Below are 18,570 nucleotides of genomic sequence, written 5' to 3' on the forward strand. Positions count from 1 at the left end.
TAACAGAAAACAGATGGAACAGTGCTGAACTTTGCCAAGAATGACCAGCTCACCAAAATTACTGAAATAATGCACTGGTTGATCCAGGAAATCAAAAAAGATCACAGAACAACGTACAAAGCAGAAAAGGTTTCATTTGCCTCTCTTATGCTCAGCCTTCATGATTCAACAATAAGAAAGAAACTGTCCAAAAATTGCATCCATAGGAGATTTTCAGGCTAGAAACTAAATGGCCAAGAATGTCTTTACCAAAGACTTTAGGGAAGATAATCTGTGAACTGACAAAGCGAAAGTAGAAGTTTTTGGGGACCATGTTAATACATAAAGGTCTGAGGTTGCTTCAGGACATGGTCAAATTGATGGATACATGAACTCTGCACTCTTTCAGAAAATTATGAAGGAGAATGTCAGGCCACCAGTATTGAGCAAAAGGTCAAGAACACTTGAGTTGTATCCAAAGCACACCATTTTCACCTCTGAATAGATTAAGAAACAAAAAGGACAAAGATCAGACTTTAACCCAGAAGAAATTTCCTTTTAATTTTCATGAGGTCATGTTGATTTGGATAAATCAGAATTTTGAAAACTAAATTTTTGTTTTTTAGGTGCATGTCTGATAATCCTAAACATGCAAGTAAGGAGGGGGAAAAGCCATAATAAATATTAAAGTCAAGTACTTTTTTAAACACTTCAGTGCATGTGAAGGAAGACATTACTGATAATGAATCTGTTTGATGAAAACAATTAATCAAAAATCAACTTTACTACACAAGACTAAATCTGACTTCTTTATGCAAACGGGTGTCAACATCACTTAATTTAATAATCCTTAGAGCCAAACATTTCCTTCTTGTGTTTATGTTCAGTCTGTAATATGTTCAGTCTTGAGGATGTCAAACACTTATCTCCATGTTAACTGGAACTGGTTCCAACTCCAACTTCCTTAAATTGGTCTTTCAATATGTCTTTGTGCCCTTTTGGACTCTTAGTTTTTTTCTTCTCCCTCCGGGGGTTTAGATCTAATAACTTGAAAAAAAATTGCTATCTCAAACCACCAGTAGAAGCTGTAATACCATAAAGACTGAAGCTTTTTTTCTCTCCTTTTTTTTCATTAAGATCGGCTTTACCAACATTTCAACAAATACAGTGGAGGAAAAGTAATTTCTGCTGTAAAATTTACTGTATGTGGATTTGCCAAGAATTACATAAGATGTTTTTTATTTCTCTCACTTTCAAAGTTTGCAGCTGGCAGCTAGTTTGTTTATTCTAACATTAAGACAAGAAACGGGGAAGCTCCGCCAGCTTTACTGTGTTGGGAATAATTACAGCTGATGTAAACTGACGAAAAACAGTGGAACATAAAAATAAAAGGAGTCAGTTGTAAAGTGCTATAGTTTTCTTAGAAGTAAATGGTAATGGTAAATGGCTTGTACTTGTACATCACTCTCAGAGGACCTCAAAGTGCTTTACACTATATAGAAGTATTAGTTATAGTAGCGTTATACTCACAGATTTGTTTAAATCAACTTTAAATTGCTTCTAGGATAACATTTTTAAATTGTTGTATGCACAGCTGCTGAATCTTGTAACTCCTCTAGCGTAGTCACAGGTGTCCTGGAGTCCTCTCTCATTTGTCTCTTTCTTGCACCGTCACTCAGTTTGTGAGAACGCCTGACCTTAGAAGATTTACACATGGGTCATATTGCTTCCATTTTATTCATTTCATTGCCTCAGAGATTTTCTGTTTCCATCCGTTTGCTTATACTTTTCAGTAACGTATTCTATGTTTTGTTTGTAGTGCTCTCCTAGTCTTCATGCTATAAGCCAGGAATACTGATTAATCAGTGAGTTGACCTCCCAGACACAGAAGTCTTTACATTACAATCGCTTGAGACACATTCAGATGATCTCCATTCCACTCATTGTGAGATTACAAACTATTGACTAGACCTTTTTTTGAATGAGGTCATTCACTTTAAATGGGGCAAATATTTATACATTCATTTTATGTTACATATTTTTATTTAATTGACATTATTTTATACAAATCTGTTTTCAATTTGACAATATAAGGTCATTTTTTTTTGTGAAAAAGTCAGATTTTGTTGCTCATGATTGATTTGTAAAAGCAAGAAAAAGGTAAAGCGTCTAGTGGAGTGAATACCTTTTATAGGTTCTATAACTTCCCTCACTTTTTAATCGCAGTCTGTGTAAGCTGTAAACTGATGGTAAAAATAGCCACTGTCCAAAAGAAAACTGTGAAACATCCTAGGAAAGTTTGTCAAACTGTTAATCAAGAAACCTTCAAGATTTCACAAGAAAGTTACTTTTAAGGCACAGTTAAAGTAAAAGAAAACACTTTTGTTGTTGTCACACACTTGTTATTCAGATTATTTCTGGACATTCACAGATCAGGCTGTACTGCTGTGGTTTGCCAGTCTTGTTAGTGCTGCTTCTTTAGAGACATTTTTCCTTCTAATTTACACATTGTGAGCTGAACCCTGGAGAGAGAAGTCACCTGTTGCAAACACTGCTATCAGTTTCTTGGCAAGCAAGCCATGTCAGCATCTTTTAAATAGCACAGTCCATAATGCACCATCTTTGTTCGTCTCACTTGTTCCTGGCACTTGAACTAACAGCAACTTGAAGATGCAGTATACAACTTATCTTCTTGAGGCTGGTTGTGTACTGTCAGGACTGCCCTTCTCCTCCTCTGCTGGTCAAATTCTTGTCATTCATCTTGTTGAGCTGCCTAGAAATGTTGCCTCAGGCAGCAGGAAACAGCAGCTGTAAAACCTCCACAAAATGCTTATCCCCCCCCCCTTTCATAACATATTTATCTTTTTAACTTACTTATCCTTCATATTTTTTTCTGTTAAGACATAATTTCCAAGAGAGTTAGGGGAAATTTAAATACTGTTAAAATATGAAGCTATGCTCCAGTCTGTTCAGTGATGGTTGGTATACAGATGTTTATTCATTTATTTTTTTAATCTAGCAGGAATTGAGGACAAATAACATTGGATTTAAAATGTATGAAGGAAGAAACAGTTTGAACATCAGTAACAATCCAATGTTTTTAGAAAAATGTACAGTTGTTGAAATATACTCAAAATAATCTATAGTTACACGTTTATAAAAGTTATGAATTCAGAATAGTCTGCAGTAAAAATATTGCTTGAAGAAAAATATTTGTAAGGTTTTCAGGCAAGTAATTTGAGATATTAGATGTACCGTCCCTGGCCTAAATGACCATATCTAATATAGATTATAATATTTGAAATCCTAAAGCACATAGAATTTGGAGTAGAGCGAAAAGAACTGGTTTACACTTGAAAGTTTTGCTTCTATTAGAACAGATAACATAAACAACTTGATTAAATATTCTCAGATTCTTGCAATAATGATGACTCACCCACCCAATTTCCTTCCTTTTCCTGTCTTGACGTCTTCATCCCATTTCATCTGACACATGCTATGATGAGTATTTTCAGCCCTAAGCTCTTTTATATTCCTGCCTTGTTTTGACTTTTATCTTTTGCAAGCATGAAGTTCTTGTTTAAGCAAGCCCCCCAGGCTGTGACAAAGTGCAGAGTGTGTACGAACATTAGACTGTGTGGGTATTTTTGTGTTTCCTACCTCAGGTGATAAAGGTCTTTCTTGTAGCTCTGATGAGTTTACCTCAAATCTGTGCTTTAATCTCAAGAAAGTCCTGAAAAGTCTATTGGTGTCTAGAAAGTGTTTCCCACCCAGAGCTAAAATAGAGAGGGAGGGTGAGAGAAAAGCAAGTGTGTGTGAGTGAAAAGACTGTTTTTCCAATCTAGGTTTTGCTGTCCTGGTGATCGTTATCAGGTTTATACTTAGAATTCTCCATCTCTGCCCTACGGCTGTCTGTTCATCACATTTTCACCCCACATCGACCTCTGGTTAATTTTCCCCATCAGTATTCGGATGCTGGTACCGGGAGGAGGGGGAACACCCTTCGCCTGTCAATGACAACACAAGTCAAACTGTGAGACTCTGAAGTTGTTTGACAAGATGACTTCTCTGTCTTGTCACAGTCAGACGCAGTTTTTTATTGATCACACGACAGGATTATTTGGAGCATGTTCAGTTTTTAAGAACTACCACTCTTTTTATCCTTGAAGTTCCCTGAATAAAAACTAGAGGACATGAATTCAGACACATATGAATTCACTTATTCTGCCGTGCTTCTTGCTTTCCTCTGCTGTGAAGAGTAATGACCTCTGAGTGTTGCTATCACTTTTAATATCAGGCACCAGTTAAAAAAATATTTGTACTGTTCATGTCTAATTCATCTCCCTACACTGAGATGAGAAATTTGGTCAGAGAACAGTTTGATCTTGTGCAGTAGAGGCTTCATCAGATAAAAGAAGAAGTGTGTTTCTTTTCTCATTATTTCCCGAGTTGCAACATGTAGTCTGGTTAGAGGTTGGTGACATTAGCATGGCTCTTTGACTGAAATAGCAGAGTGTATTCATTAAAGGTTATGTATTCTAACATTGACTAGGACTTTTCCTTAAGGAAATATGAGGAGTGAAAGCAAGGAGACTAGTAACGATAATGTGGCATGGCTGTTAAAAACAAATAGAAGATATCAATTTGTTGTAGAACAATACTCTAGTCACAAAATCCGGAAAGAAATGTCTAACAAAAGTAAATTTAAAACTCTGATGCATAGAGTAATTTTACAGATGTTGAAGAAAAACACACAACTGAAAAAATGTGTATCAAAACATTGCAGATGAACACAAAAGATACTTAAGTTCATAGTTTAACTCTTATTTAAAGAATTAGGCTAAAACACCATGAATAAAGTTTTATATGAAGTTTTACCTATTTGTGCCTACAAGATGCAGTAACCGAGTTTTCTGCACACTTCTAATACAATTTGCCTTGTTTTACTAGCAGTGGCTGCTTACTGACAAAAAAAAAAAGCAAATTATTTAAAAACAGCCAAATTTTAACATAGATGTCTAGTGGAAAGGGGAGCTGGAACTTGGGTACCTAAAGATGCATCCTTCCGCTGACTTAGTGAATAATACAAACTACCAGCATTTTTTTCTTTACCTATTAGAAAATTTGATAAAAAATGATCAGGCTCAGTAATAGTCATTATATTTCACTTTTGTTTTCCAATTTCATGCCCAAGTAGTCACCCCATGTTGCAGAGTCTACTGCACCATTCAGCCCACGTAAGATTTATAGAAGCAATATAACCGATAACTCCTACCTACAGTTGGCGCACCCTCCTCTGTCTTCATTGCCAGGATTGTTCAGCTCACTTTGAGGCAGTTTTATTTCTCTCTATTGTACGTGCAGCACACTACTTTTATAAAAAGAAAAGTACAGCTATTTATTTATTTTCTCACTAGTGTAATATACAGTACTACTTGCTTACAGTATCAGTTTGGATTTTTCTTATGTTCAAGTAATTTCAAGTTTTGATGGAACAATACTCTTAAACAGTTGAGGTTTGTTATAAGGATAGTATTTTTTATGTTTTTGGCTTATTCTTCCAGTCTTTCCTGAATTTTAGTTGTCTGTGTGTTTGTTACCTTACCAGAAAAGCATGATGACTTTTAGAACCATTTACTGGGCTATTTGATGGTTTTATTGGGATTGACGAATTTGCAACAGACTGTATTATTTACTGCAAGAACATTTGGCAGGTTTGTTTGGAAAGTTTTGTAAGGGCACCCCACCTTTGTGCTCCTCTCATTATTTGTAACTTTTTGTTTTCAAAATATCAGTAGAAGAGGTAGAAAACAAAGCATGTGAGCTGTCTTTGTCCTCCATTCTCACGTTTTACAAAACAATGTAAAAGCATTGGTAAAAAACAATCAATTTTAGATGGGGCAGTTTAATTTTCAGTCGAGATTAACTCATCAGTTAAAGCCTGGTTTTGTCTACAACAATTGCACAGATCTATATTCTCTTCTTAATGTAACTCCTGGTCTTTTCTCCCTCTTCTTCATATCTGTGGGTATGATTGCTTCTGTTGCGACAGGATGATTGGCTGTGAGAATTTGAGAATGTGTTTTTCCTGTGAAAAAATGTGTACTCAGTGTCCATTATGAAACCTCAGGGAAGCCATTACCCTCCCGTCTTGAGGAGGATTTCATGGATCAGACATCGAAAAGAAACTCTAAAAAATCTCAATTTCATGCAGCTTTTGCACTCCTATGATCATCCAACTTTTCTCCATTTTCTTTTTCACCTTTATTCTTACTCTACATTTCTTCCAAACCTGTTCTCTGTGTCTGCAGGGCCAGTATTGTGCAGAAAAGAGTCATCTTTTTCCAGGATCAAGGTTCTCTCACCATTCGACTGTGTGAGAAAGGTAATGACAGCTGCCCATCTTCTCTTCCATTCTGTCTTTTGCAGCTCATTTTTGCAACCTAGACTTGTCATCATGCAGCTATTGTAACCTTCTCCAAATGTAGTATTTTCCCTGTGTTCTGATTCTGATAACCTCACACCTCCCTCATCATGTTTCAAAAACTACATGGGAGAAAATAGATGCATTTTCTCTATGAATATACAAAAAATCCCTATTGACATGAAATTCGCATCAGATATTTGTAAGAACACTAGTGATCCTCAGCATCAAAACAAATTAATTCTTGAATTAAGTAATGGCTGTAATAACAAAATACATATAGTCTAAAAATATTAGCATTAGGTTAATTGGTCTCTCTAAACTTTTCTGCATTGGTGTGTGCATGGTTGCTTATCCTGTGTGTCTATATATTGTCCTGTGATGAAATGATGTCCAGGGTGTACCCTGCCTCTTGCCCAGTAACTCCTTCAGATAGGGAACAGCCCCCACCATGCTGCCCAGCAAGAATAAGCAGCTAGAGGCTAGACAACAGAGACATAAATATTTTTAAAACAAGGAATGTCACTAGTATGCTGTTTAGTATGTTGATGGATGGATGGATGGTTTTCATAAGCTTTATTTGCTTTCCATTTGTAGTTGTGTACTAGGGATAACTGTCTTGCATCTTCAGATTATCATCAAGAATGTTTCATTAGATTTCTCCTGTCATCCATCTTTCAATGCCAGTAGCCCACATATAGCAGAAAACCAGTCTCTCTACATAAAGTACATGTACAGCTCTAGGGAAAGAAGAAAGTCAGCCAACATCTCTGCAGACCATACACATCCTGGACACAAACTGTTTAACCCTCCCACAGTCCTAACAAAACACTCAGGAAGCATGAGGCGGACGTCACGGTCAAACTGTGAGATCACCAGGGCAATGTCTGAGGTTTTATATTGATTGTATTTCCGCAAAAAAGAATGCGTCACCATTTTTAAAATCTCTTAAAATCAGCACAACAGTCTGGTAAAATGGTACACTCACAGGGGTCTCTCCACTCAAACGCAAACATTCATTGTACAATGAAAGCCATATCTGGTTGAATGATTTTATCATGCTAAATCTCAGAGGAATCCTGTCTTCATAAAGCTGTTCGCTACACACTAAAATCTAATTTTCCATGCTATTACGCAAGTCAATCAAGCCACTCTGTTTCGATTTTCTGACATATGTTAGGTGCTTTAAGTTTGACTCGCCTTTCTGCAACTTAGATGTCAAGAGAAAATTTCCACTAAATAATTGGGTGATTCATAAATATTCAAACTATCGCCTTGACCTATCTTTCAGAAACTTTGGTCCAGGGCAAAAGTAGAATATTTATGAGTCTGTGTGTCTTTTCTTTTCTTTTCCTGCTTGCTAGATTCTTACTGCCTCTTATTGCTATCAATCATGATTTAAATTTGCCCAAGTAATTGTTTAGGATTGTACACCATAATAACTTTGAAATAGTTTTGTTTGAGTGGAGTTTTGTCTATTCAGTAGTCAGAAATCATGTAAATCAGTCAAAAGTCACTGAGTTTCCCTTTGAACATTTGTAAAAAGGGACAATATTATGTATTTTGCAGGGACTTTTGGTCTGACCATTCATGTGGACCAGATTAAACAATGCACTTTTTTCTTATTGTAGTAATTTCCTGACTTCTAGGTTTAAGCACATCCATCCATCCATCCATCCATTATCTTATGTTTCCTGGTTAAATATATGAGAATACACTACTAGAATAAAAGCAAACTCAGGAGGATTGTTTAATTTCCTCTGTAGTGTGATGCTTACTTTGATTGGTTTTGGTGCTGACTGAACCCATCCTATTAAAAAAACTACACTATTATTTAAACAACAGTCTATGTTCCTCCACTGAGAATCTATAGAGCTTAGGTTTTGTGTTGAAGTTGTTTATTTGGCTTGCACTGAAGCTGAAAAGAATGAGGTCACAAATGATTCAAAACCTACTTACATGTTACCTTAATAAGTTGAAAAATATTAACATTTTTATCATGATATTATGTAGATGACCGGTCTGTGGAATTATTGTACTATTTGAGTATCTGCGATCTTTCACATCCCATCTCCCTGCAGAGCGTGTTCCCGGTGAAGTCACAGAGGTACCTGCAATCGAATGCTGTGCTTGTGGAACTGCTAAATATAGACTTACCTTCTATGGCAATTGGTCAGAAAAAGTACATCCAAAAGATTATCCAAGTGAGTAATTATAGCATTCTCAGCCCAACACTCACATACACTCTGTGTCTGATTAGTTTTCAGCTATTAGTTTGTTCCTCACAGTCACTGGTATGAACTTTTCTTTTTCTTTTTGTTTTTGTTTTCCTGGACTTAAAAGGCAATTGAAATGGCTTGAAGAATCAGAATTTCCTTTGACATGATCCATTATGCATTATTCTAATGACATTCACTATTAGTTAGTCTCACATAAGAACTTTATTTTACTCAAGTCTCTGTATTGCAAATTTTTTGCTCAGGTCCCTCTTGAAAATGAGATCTAGATCTCAATGGGGTTTACCTGATTAAATAAAGGAATATATATTCAACTGATTGATCTTATATAAAGCTTGAAAGAGTTAAAAAAACAGACAAACTTGAAAGTAGGAAAGTTCTTTGGGAAAACAGTTCAATGATTAAGATGTGCTTAGGTTAGTTGTTAAATCTGTATAATTTAAGGATGCCTATACCTTCAGGTATAGCTATGACTCTTTGGCTTGCCATATCAAAATCAGTCTTTTAGTCATAGATTGTTTTTTTCCTTTTTGGTTTTTAAGTTACTGACAGAGGACCCAAGCTATTGTTTACCATCTTTCACAACTTAGTTATTTAAGTGCTAAAGTTCCCATTTCCTTTAGAACGTGCCAACCACTGGTCTGCCCTGATTGGTGCGTCCCACTCCAGGAGTTATGTGCTGTGGGAATATGGCGGCTATGCCAGCGAGGGAGTTCGGCAGGTGGCTGAACTCGGCTCCCCCATCAAGATGGAAGAAGAGATTCGACAGAAGGTAAGAATGACATTAATTTGAAATAGCATCCTTTTCACTTCTTAGGTTTTATATTTTCATCTCCACAAAAATGTATTGTCCTTATGACTGAATAATATCTTCAGGGTTTTTTTCCCCCTGAGAACAAAATTTGACTTATCTTTTTCCATAAGATAAGGACTATTCTTTTTCAAAATGTAGGCCTAATCATTATCATTCCCTTTTTGCTTTTAAGCTTACTGTGTATATATTTTTAGGGTTTTTTGATGTTCCAACACAGTAATAGTCTAACATTTGTGAATGCTCCACACACATACAGAAAATTGGTCAAAATAAAACCTAATATTTTGGCATTTCTGTAAAATCTTCATATTGGTATTTACATGAAGATGGGGTGTTAAATGTTACTCTTTTAATTAACAATTTTAGCACAGTGCCAGCACATAGCCATCAGTTCTGTTAAAAATAGCAGCAATCTTTATTTTTCTGATGTAAGAAAACTGAAAACCTGCTTGTCCATACAATGTGTTATCAATAAATTACATTTAAGAATATAAGCAATGATCCAGTTTTTAATGGCCTTGGTTGCATGGAGGTAGGTTTTATTCCTAACCTTTGTTATCATGTATCAGATTGTGTTAAAAATTAATTTTGATAATTTTGGCTGCCAGCTATAGTAAAAACATAAAGCCTACAATATTCCTCACCAGTAAAGAAAATATTTTTGTTTTTATAATGTTGTTATGGCCTGCAGAATCATTGGGAAGACCATTCACTTGGTCATTGCCACCCTTCACAAGGAAGGCGGATGACCAAGCCACAAAAGATCATTGGTAAACAAGCTGTCTGTTCACAGATTACAAGCTTATTGATGGAAAGTTAAATAAAAGGAAAGTGTGGTGGAAAAAGGTTCATAAGCAGAATTTTTTTCTTTTTTGCTAATAGCAGTTAAAAAGTGTCGGTCACTGTGCTTCCTGGGTGTAAATGTTGCATAGTTTCTTTGTTTTCTCTCAGATTTTATTGTTATTCAAACACTGTGTTTCATTGCTTGTTTCTTCCTGCTTTGAATTTGAGTTTTATGTTAGACTTTTTACTTCTTGGTACTCCTAAATTCTACATCTGTACTTTCTTTCAAAATCTCATATTTAATTGTATTTCAGATCAGCAAGTTTACCTAAAACCTTTAGAAAAAAAAAATTGCTTTCAAAAAGCTGCTATGATGGTTTTCAAAATAGGAACAGGGCAAAATGGTGGAAATGATTGTTGATGGCAAATGATAACGGTAATGGACTGCATTTAAAAACCTTTTACTGAATACAAAAGGACATTGTATAAGGTTCTTTTCACTCACACAAAGAACAGCACCAAACAGACCTGCAGGCAGTCAATTTAGTTGTCGTGTTCACATATTAAAGACCAGCCTCACCATTTTGGCGTTTAAACTGTTTTCAATCCATGAATTAAAACTTTAGGGTTGAGTAAAATGCCGCTAATATATATCAAAAGTAAGATAATAAATGAGTTCAAATGAATATGTGCTGCAGATATATCCCTGTTTGACGTGGACGCCACACACGCTCCTGTTTCTCCTGGCTCTTAAAGGTGTGGGCTGGACATTTCAGATGGGAACAATAGTGAGTTGTTACAGGACTGTCGGTGAGGTGTGTGCCTGTCAGTTCAGGTTTGGGCTGCAGTGTGGAGACATTTTATGCTGACAGAAAGTCCTAACCCCTCTCTTGGCTGGCTTGGTCTTTCTCATGAGCTAAAAACTACCAGGAGACAATGGAAACTTCAGCCTGTTTCACTGAAAACATTTGATGGCTTCATTGTGCTCTATAGGCTGGAATGTTAGCTGTCGAGTTGGAAGGAGTAGTTCAACTTCAGTAGTCATGCATATGAAGTTACAGCAGCAGAATAATCTTTCCAAAGGGACACATCTATTTTGTTTTGTGCAATAAATTCCAGTTTCTGTAATGCATACTCCCCAAACAAAAACCTAAGACTATAAAACTAAGTGATTTCAAAATAAAAACAGGGCCCTTCTCTACGGAGATAAAACTTAACAGTGAGTCCAGATTTATTCATAACATCTGCAAGATCCAGCTTTAAAGTAATTTTTAAAATTCATAAGAAAGGGAGCTAAAGATCATCCACAGAGATTTGAAGCTCATTACCAAAGATAAAATCACCAAATACCAGTAGAGAAGTTCAAAAACTCAGTCAGTGATTATATGAAGGGTATGATTGTGGTAATACTTAAAAAAAGATATTGCCATGAATCATTGAGAGGAGTATAAATAATTGATTTATGCATTACTTTGGGCCTAACTGTATCTGTTTGCAAGTCCTTCTAATGACCATAGTAATTGAGTCACCTGTATTTAGAAGCAAAATATCTAAAAGTTACAGGATGTCAACCCTCAAAGTTTGGAGTGTAAATAAACATCCAGCTAATATATCAAACAATCAGTAGATTATTTTTTTTAAGATACTATTGTTTTGTTTTTTTTTTTACTGTTTTTTGTTTTTTATCCAAATGGTTGTTTCAAAGCAGCTTTTCTTCAAAAGGAGAGGCATGTGGTCCTCTGCTACCAAAGCAAAATGAAGGATTGGTGTAAAGTCAAATATTTTAAGTAATTGACTGGTCTTCCTTTTAGTTTTATTAATTTATTTAATTAAAGTTTTATAATAAGCTGAATTGATTGAACTGAATTTGGACAGTGTTATATTGAATTGTTTGTAATTTAATCTGAATCAGTTCATGTGGTTATTTTGTTTTCAAAGGAACCAGATTGAATAAAAGGTGTCAAGTTTTAAGGAACTGGATTCTGTACACAACTGACTGACAGCTCACAGCAACTTTGATGATCTTATAATTGGTGCAGGAGTTGATTATTTTTGTCATGAAAAGCAACTGTTTGACAGAAAACCTTAGTGATTTTTAAAATGTATAATAGCTTGAAACTGAAACCGTACTTACCACTGTTGATCTGTAGTTGGCAGTTTATATCAAAAGGAAAGCAATTTAAAAATGAGGATATGACAATGAAAAACTAATAATTACACTACTTAGAAGGAAGACTCTCAGGTTGCTTTTAGAGGTAAGAGAGTTGAGGGGATTTTTAAAAAACATTGAAAACAAGATAATAATCAAAAGCTGTTCACATACAGAAATACACTTTTTCAATTCTGAGTTTTTGGAGTTCCGGCTGGGTACACATTGAAAAGTCTGCTGTAAAGGTGGGAAGCCGACATGGGTCAGTAATTCCAGTCTTAGCAGAGAATCCCAACCATCCAGAAGAGCAATCAGCTGTGGTGAATTGTGGACAAAGCCTTAAGACCCACATCTCCAGCCGAGTGCTGACCGGCACTCCTATAACTAAGAGGGCTAAGCCTGCAACAACACCAGCAGGCTCGCAGACAGACATGAGCAGACACACAGGTGCTAAAGAATGACAAGACCTGAGCGCGTTCACTGTAATGATGTGAATACAAAGCCAGAAGTTCTCTTCCAGAAAAGCGCTTCCTCAGACAGCACTGCACGCAGTGGGACGTTGTATTAGAAAGTCTGCTCGCACAAATGCATTACCTGTGAGAAATTGCATACAGGTGTTGTCTGGAAGCAAATATTTAGCAGCTGAATATGATGTTGACATAACAGCTTGCCCCATCTCACTAATGTAAACCTTGAGAGGTTCGAATGGAAAGTTTTTATTTGCATCATTACTCAGCAGCCATGATTTAAATGATTCTCCTTTGGATTGTTGCCTTAAGTTGAGCTTGGCTAATACACCTCCTCATCAAACACTCTTTGCTAAGCATCTGAGCATCAAGGTTCAATAAAAACAATTCATCATGTAGAGACATGTGTAAAACGTATGTGAGTAAGACCATTTTCAAGGCTCTAGGCATCAGTTTGTGCTGCAGTGCATGCGGTTCTTCAATCAAATCAAACTTAGTGACATGCAGTAACAGATCAAATGTGCAAGCATCCTTCAAATCCATTAGTAAGTTTACTAATGTTTTAAGGTGTAAATTCTGCATCTAGGACAGATTAACTCTCATTCAAAGCATCTCAACAAAAAGAATATAGCTGAATTAGTGTCCTTTTTCAGTAATTCAGTTCAAAAAGCGAAACTTTGTCATAATTCGGTGTTGGAGAACCCGGATGAAGGCAGACTGGAGGTGGAAAAATATATTGAGAGGGTTTAATAATTAAGCAAAGACACTTACAAAAATGACACTTGGAGAACAGGACATGGAATCAGCTTAACAAAAGAAACTAGCAATGAACAATGAGAAAATCAAGTGAAGCTATAATCAAAGAGAGAATTGAGTAACACTAAAATAAGAGCCTAAACCAAAGTGCAAAGAAAATAGAAACATACAGGATGACATTAAACAATAAAGGGATGAAAACTTTACCAGTGTTAGTCACATTGCATGTCTGTGGTCATAATGTTATGCTTGATCACTGTATGTAAGACAAACTACTCTATGGTACAACAGATTGAAATTGAAACCAAAGGTACGGATGTCCACAGATTAAGAACAGAGTAGTAAGTTAGATTTTGAACTACGTTTTTAATATCACCTCTCAAGGAACGGATTTACTCAGCGCCTCTAATTATTGATTGCAAAATGTGAAGTGCGGCTGGTCTAGGAATAAATCTTCAACCTTTTTAATGCCACGGCACACCAGCAGAACCAAAAGGACAATCTGTTACCACCTTATTATTGCTCTCAGAGAAATGCCACATGCTCTGCAGCCAGGGTGTAATCACATGAAGATTGGACAGCAAAATGTCAAGAGCTACTGTGCAACAATTATGCGTGTCACTGTTAAAAAGTAGAACTGTGATTACGGTCCTGGTCAATTACACTTCATTGTAATTCACACAGTTTTCTCCCTCTGTGGTGATTTTGACCACCCAAATCTTAAGGCCTCTCTGGGCTTGTTTGCTCCATAATGCACCTTTGCTCACCTCTGAAAGGATTTTCCAACTGCATTCTTCTACTTTTCTGGAAGCTTCATTCAGAAGGTGCTTCAGGTCGCTGCCTGCCACGGCTACAGCTGTTAGGAGGTGACATTTGATGTGCAGTTCCTTTGTGCTGAGGTTCAACATGTTTTTTTAAAAACTGGCTGAGCTTTTAGCAGTGTGAGAAGAGGTCTTTTGAAATGAGACAAAGGAGGTTGGAGTGTAAAGACAGGTGGACACAGTTTCTCTGCAAACTTTGCTTTAAGACACAGAGCTGATCATTTCTTTTTATCCTCAGGCATCTGTAAGGTTCCTTTGGGGAAGCCACAGATGATATTTCCTTTGCACAGAAAGAAACCTTTACCATTTCAAATTCTCAAAGCTGGACAGAGAGCTTAACCGTTAGAAATGTGATACATGTCATAGTGACCTTCTCAAAGCCTGGAGAAGTATAGCCAAGGCAAGAAGGTGAGCTGTGTGCTACCTATTTCAAGTTACTTTTGCTATTTTTATAACATGCGAACGTTTTATATATGAACCTTTGCATCTTTAACATGATGTGTATGGAACATTTACCATAATCATCTCTGTTTTTGGATTATAACAAGCCTTGATGTCTTTTTGATTTAGAATTGCCTTCATTTTCTTCACTTTCTACCTTACTTATCAGCATACAGTAAATGGTAGACAGAGATTTAAAGCAGAATTTTAAAGCTCAAAATAATGAAGTGAAGCATTTTCTGCTGGATGCTTATTTTCCTAGCAATGTTTAGAGAATCACTCTATGAGATTTTTTAACAATTGTTGTAACTGTACTGATATCTAAATATTTTTCTTCCTCATATTTAAATATCTCCCAAAAAAAGCCATGCTAAGCAGAGACCGTCCACAAACTGGGGTGTTCTGTTAAGATATTTTAATAGACCAGTAAATCTGTCAAATATTTGTCATGTATTTTGTGATACACAATTTTTCATCTAGGAGTTTATTTGACTCTAGGCATAAACTATTAGATTATAATGAGCCACATCATGATGAGCAGTAACACAAGCCTCTGGATCATAGATGTACTGTATGATAGAGGTTGGATATATCAAGCAATTTCTGGATATATCCAAGAATCACATCAGTATTGGTTTGGATGGAGATACAGAATTGAATTGGTTCCATTTGTAATTTTGATTTTCCTCTGATTGAAACCACCAGCTATCACTCTGTATTTGTGCCATTTTGACCTAACATTTTATTCTCTCCCTTGCTTCATAATTTCTCTTCCTTTGTCACCATTTCATTCTCTTTGAACACAACAATGCTTGCAGTCCATCATCTTGTTTCACTTTGTGTTTTAGAACCTTTGTAACTTTTTTTGAAACACTTCATTGCTGAAAGGTTGTTGGACATATGAAATAGGAGAAGACTGAGAAAAGTCAGAGTGAAAGTTTAGAACCGAAAAAACAGCTCTTCTATATTTTTCTACTCCAAACACGTTACATGAACACTCCAGGAGAGCTATGGATAGGCATAGAAACAGAAAAACATACAGCTTTACACAAGTGCAGACCATTCTCCACATATTCATTGATTCCCACAAAGGTCTGGATTTCCCTACTGTAGACAGTGAGGCAATGCAAGTTGCTCTTAGAGTGCTGAAAAGTCTTCCATCCGTTCTTTCCCCATGGCTGACATCTGTCAGGCTGAGAGCTAAGGAAGCAATGATGTGGAGTGCACTGTATCATTGTCAGAGTGAATGCTCACAAACAGTTACTGCTTTCTGGAAAGTTTTGTCAAGCTGTCACAGTGTCCAGACACAGTGGAGGGAACTGTCTTTGTGGTTTTTTCAAAATGCCACAGCAGAAAAATTTTGTTGATTTGGGAAAACAATTGTTCAGACACTGCCTTGCAAATATATTCATAAACTTTGAACTTTTTCCACACTTTGTCACATTGTGACCAAAAAACTTGAATGTGTTTTATTTAGATTTGAAAAGGTAGAAAAGCACAAAGTACTGCTATATTATGAAATGGAATGAAAATGATCTGCTACAAAAAAGGAAGGATTGAAATTTGCCAGTGATCAGAGGATGCAGCAAATATGAAAGAGGTGACAAAACTTGAACTTTTTGGCCCATACCCAACACATTCTGTGGAGGAAAGCTGACTGTTCACATCACCCTGAACATATATTATGGTGAAATATAGTGGTGGCAACGTCATGGTGTGGGGGAAAAAACAACAACAAAAAAACCATTGCAGAGTCTTTCAAAGCTGAACAAGGTTGTAAAACAAATCCCAACCTGGGAGGATTTCGTGGAGCACTGTTCAAACAATCATCTGAACAATGGAACATTTATGGCACAACAGCAAGCCTAAGACATGTCTGTCCACCCAAACTGACACTGACACTAAATCACAGAGGCATCCAAGAGAACCACTGGAAATCTTTAATAAGCTGCAAAGACCCACAACTTAGGTGGAAGAATCTGTTGTCAGGACATTCATGTACTCAGAAAAAATTGTCACTCATGAAAGAGCAACAGAGAAAGAAGAACCCGAAAAGTCATGAATAAATGTGGTGGAAAAACTGACACTGGATCTCACTCCGAACACATCGTGTTCATCTTAAAGCATTGTAGCAGTAGTACTATGGTTTTTCTTATTATTGTCAAGCTGGTCAGAGTTGAAGATACAGTAGATGGGATAACTGCAGTAGAGTTTAGATCAGGCCTGAAAAGCCAACCTGGCCCGAGCCCATAGGCATTGTGTCCAAATCCAGTCCAACCAGAACAATTGCTCTAGTTAGTTGCTCTATTTAGTTAATATGTCATATATTTTTAACTACCTCTGACTTTGCACTCTGTTGACGTTTTAGTGTAACTTCCCCCATTTATTGCTTTTTGTTAAACATTTTCCAGCTCCATTTTGTCACTTGTTGTAACCACAGGGTGAGTCAGGTGCAAATCTTCTGGATGTATGATAGATAGGAGTGGAGAAAGATGGAGCCACATGTGCATTCAGCATGCTGCGCTTGCTAGTCTCATTAACTTGTTTCTTTCCTCAACATGGTAAACTACCACCTTCTCCATTATCACACGTCTATTAAAACTTCATGCATTCTCAGGTAGATTTCTCTGTGCTGTATGCATTGTAGACTTATTCAAACTGTGCTATACAAACCAGACCCAAATAAGAAACCACATACTTTTAGAACGAGATGATTTGGGTAGATACCAAGTTTCATTTAACATCTGAACAGTTTTAATAGGCAATAGCTGTTCAATAAACAGTTTAACTATCATGCAATTTATCCTAAGTTTTTCTAGAACCACATTTAGTATTTTTTTTGTTTCAGAATTTGTTTCGTTTGACATAATTTTTAAAGCTATTTTAAAAAATACTAAGGATATTGGATCTTTGCTCTGTACCATAACCACTCCGTAATTACTTCTGAGATCCAGGCGCTGGGACATGTTCTCTCTCCTGACAGACAGAAAGTAATAACCTGTCAGAGCTCCAGATACATATACAAACTGAAGCTAACTGTTTTATTTTTATTTTAAAATTGCCATTTATTCAGTTTCATTGTATGCTGATGAATTGTCATATAAATGTCAATAGCGTTTTGATGCTCCAACACAAACTCCTTGTGTCTTCACACTTTTTAAATCACTTACTTATATTTTTTTAAATTTAAAAATGCATAATATATAATCTTCAAAGCTAAAAAATAATCACTTTTTTTTCTCTTTCTATTAATGTGTCTTCCCTATGCATCACTGGTCTCAACGGTGATTTCACTGTTTGTCAAGCTGGTCATGTAGCAGCTTGCTATGAAGGGTGTGTTGTCATCCACACTATATTTGGACTCCACCTCGGTTGTCTCGGAGTGTGAGAGGTGGGTGGAAATGAAGAGACAGCTCAACCATGTGTTGGCTCTGTGTGTGTGTCTGAGTCTTCACTATTTTTTTATATCTTATGCAATTTAGGGCTATCCTGATTTCTTGATGCAAAAGACAGAGATACAGTTAAGTCAGAGCAGCCAGGGAGAACATACACACCTCACAAAAGAGACCCATTCCTGGGGGATTCTTGGAAAGCTTTTGGCAGCTAATAGACGGATGGCAGCTTATAGCCATTTCTAATTGGCTGAGAGTTATCGGAGGGAGACAACTGGACAAATGAAGCAGAAGATAGTGACAGTCA

General features: G+C 36.4%; 1 protein-coding gene across 2 annotated transcripts in view; it reads left to right on the plus strand.

The window, feature by feature from the left end:
* The window catches only part of spon1b (spondin 1b), a 91,186-nt gene that overhangs the window by 24,513 nt on the left and 48,103 nt on the right, over window positions 1–18,570 (plus strand). For both annotated transcript variants that reach the window (XM_028039946.1, XM_028039937.1), the window contains exons 4-6: window positions 6,291–6,364; window positions 8,485–8,607; window positions 9,264–9,412. In XM_028039946.1, the coding sequence (XP_027895747.1) occupies window positions 6,291–6,364; window positions 8,485–8,607; window positions 9,264–9,412 (346 nt within the window). The remainder of the gene's footprint in view (window positions 1–6,290; window positions 6,365–8,484; window positions 8,608–9,263; window positions 9,413–18,570) is intronic.

The sequence above is a fragment of the Xiphophorus couchianus genome, chromosome 2 (assembly GCF_001444195.1).
Source record: "Xiphophorus couchianus chromosome 2, X_couchianus-1.0, whole genome shotgun sequence".
Taxonomy (NCBI): domain Eukaryota; kingdom Metazoa; phylum Chordata; class Actinopteri; order Cyprinodontiformes; family Poeciliidae; genus Xiphophorus; species Xiphophorus couchianus.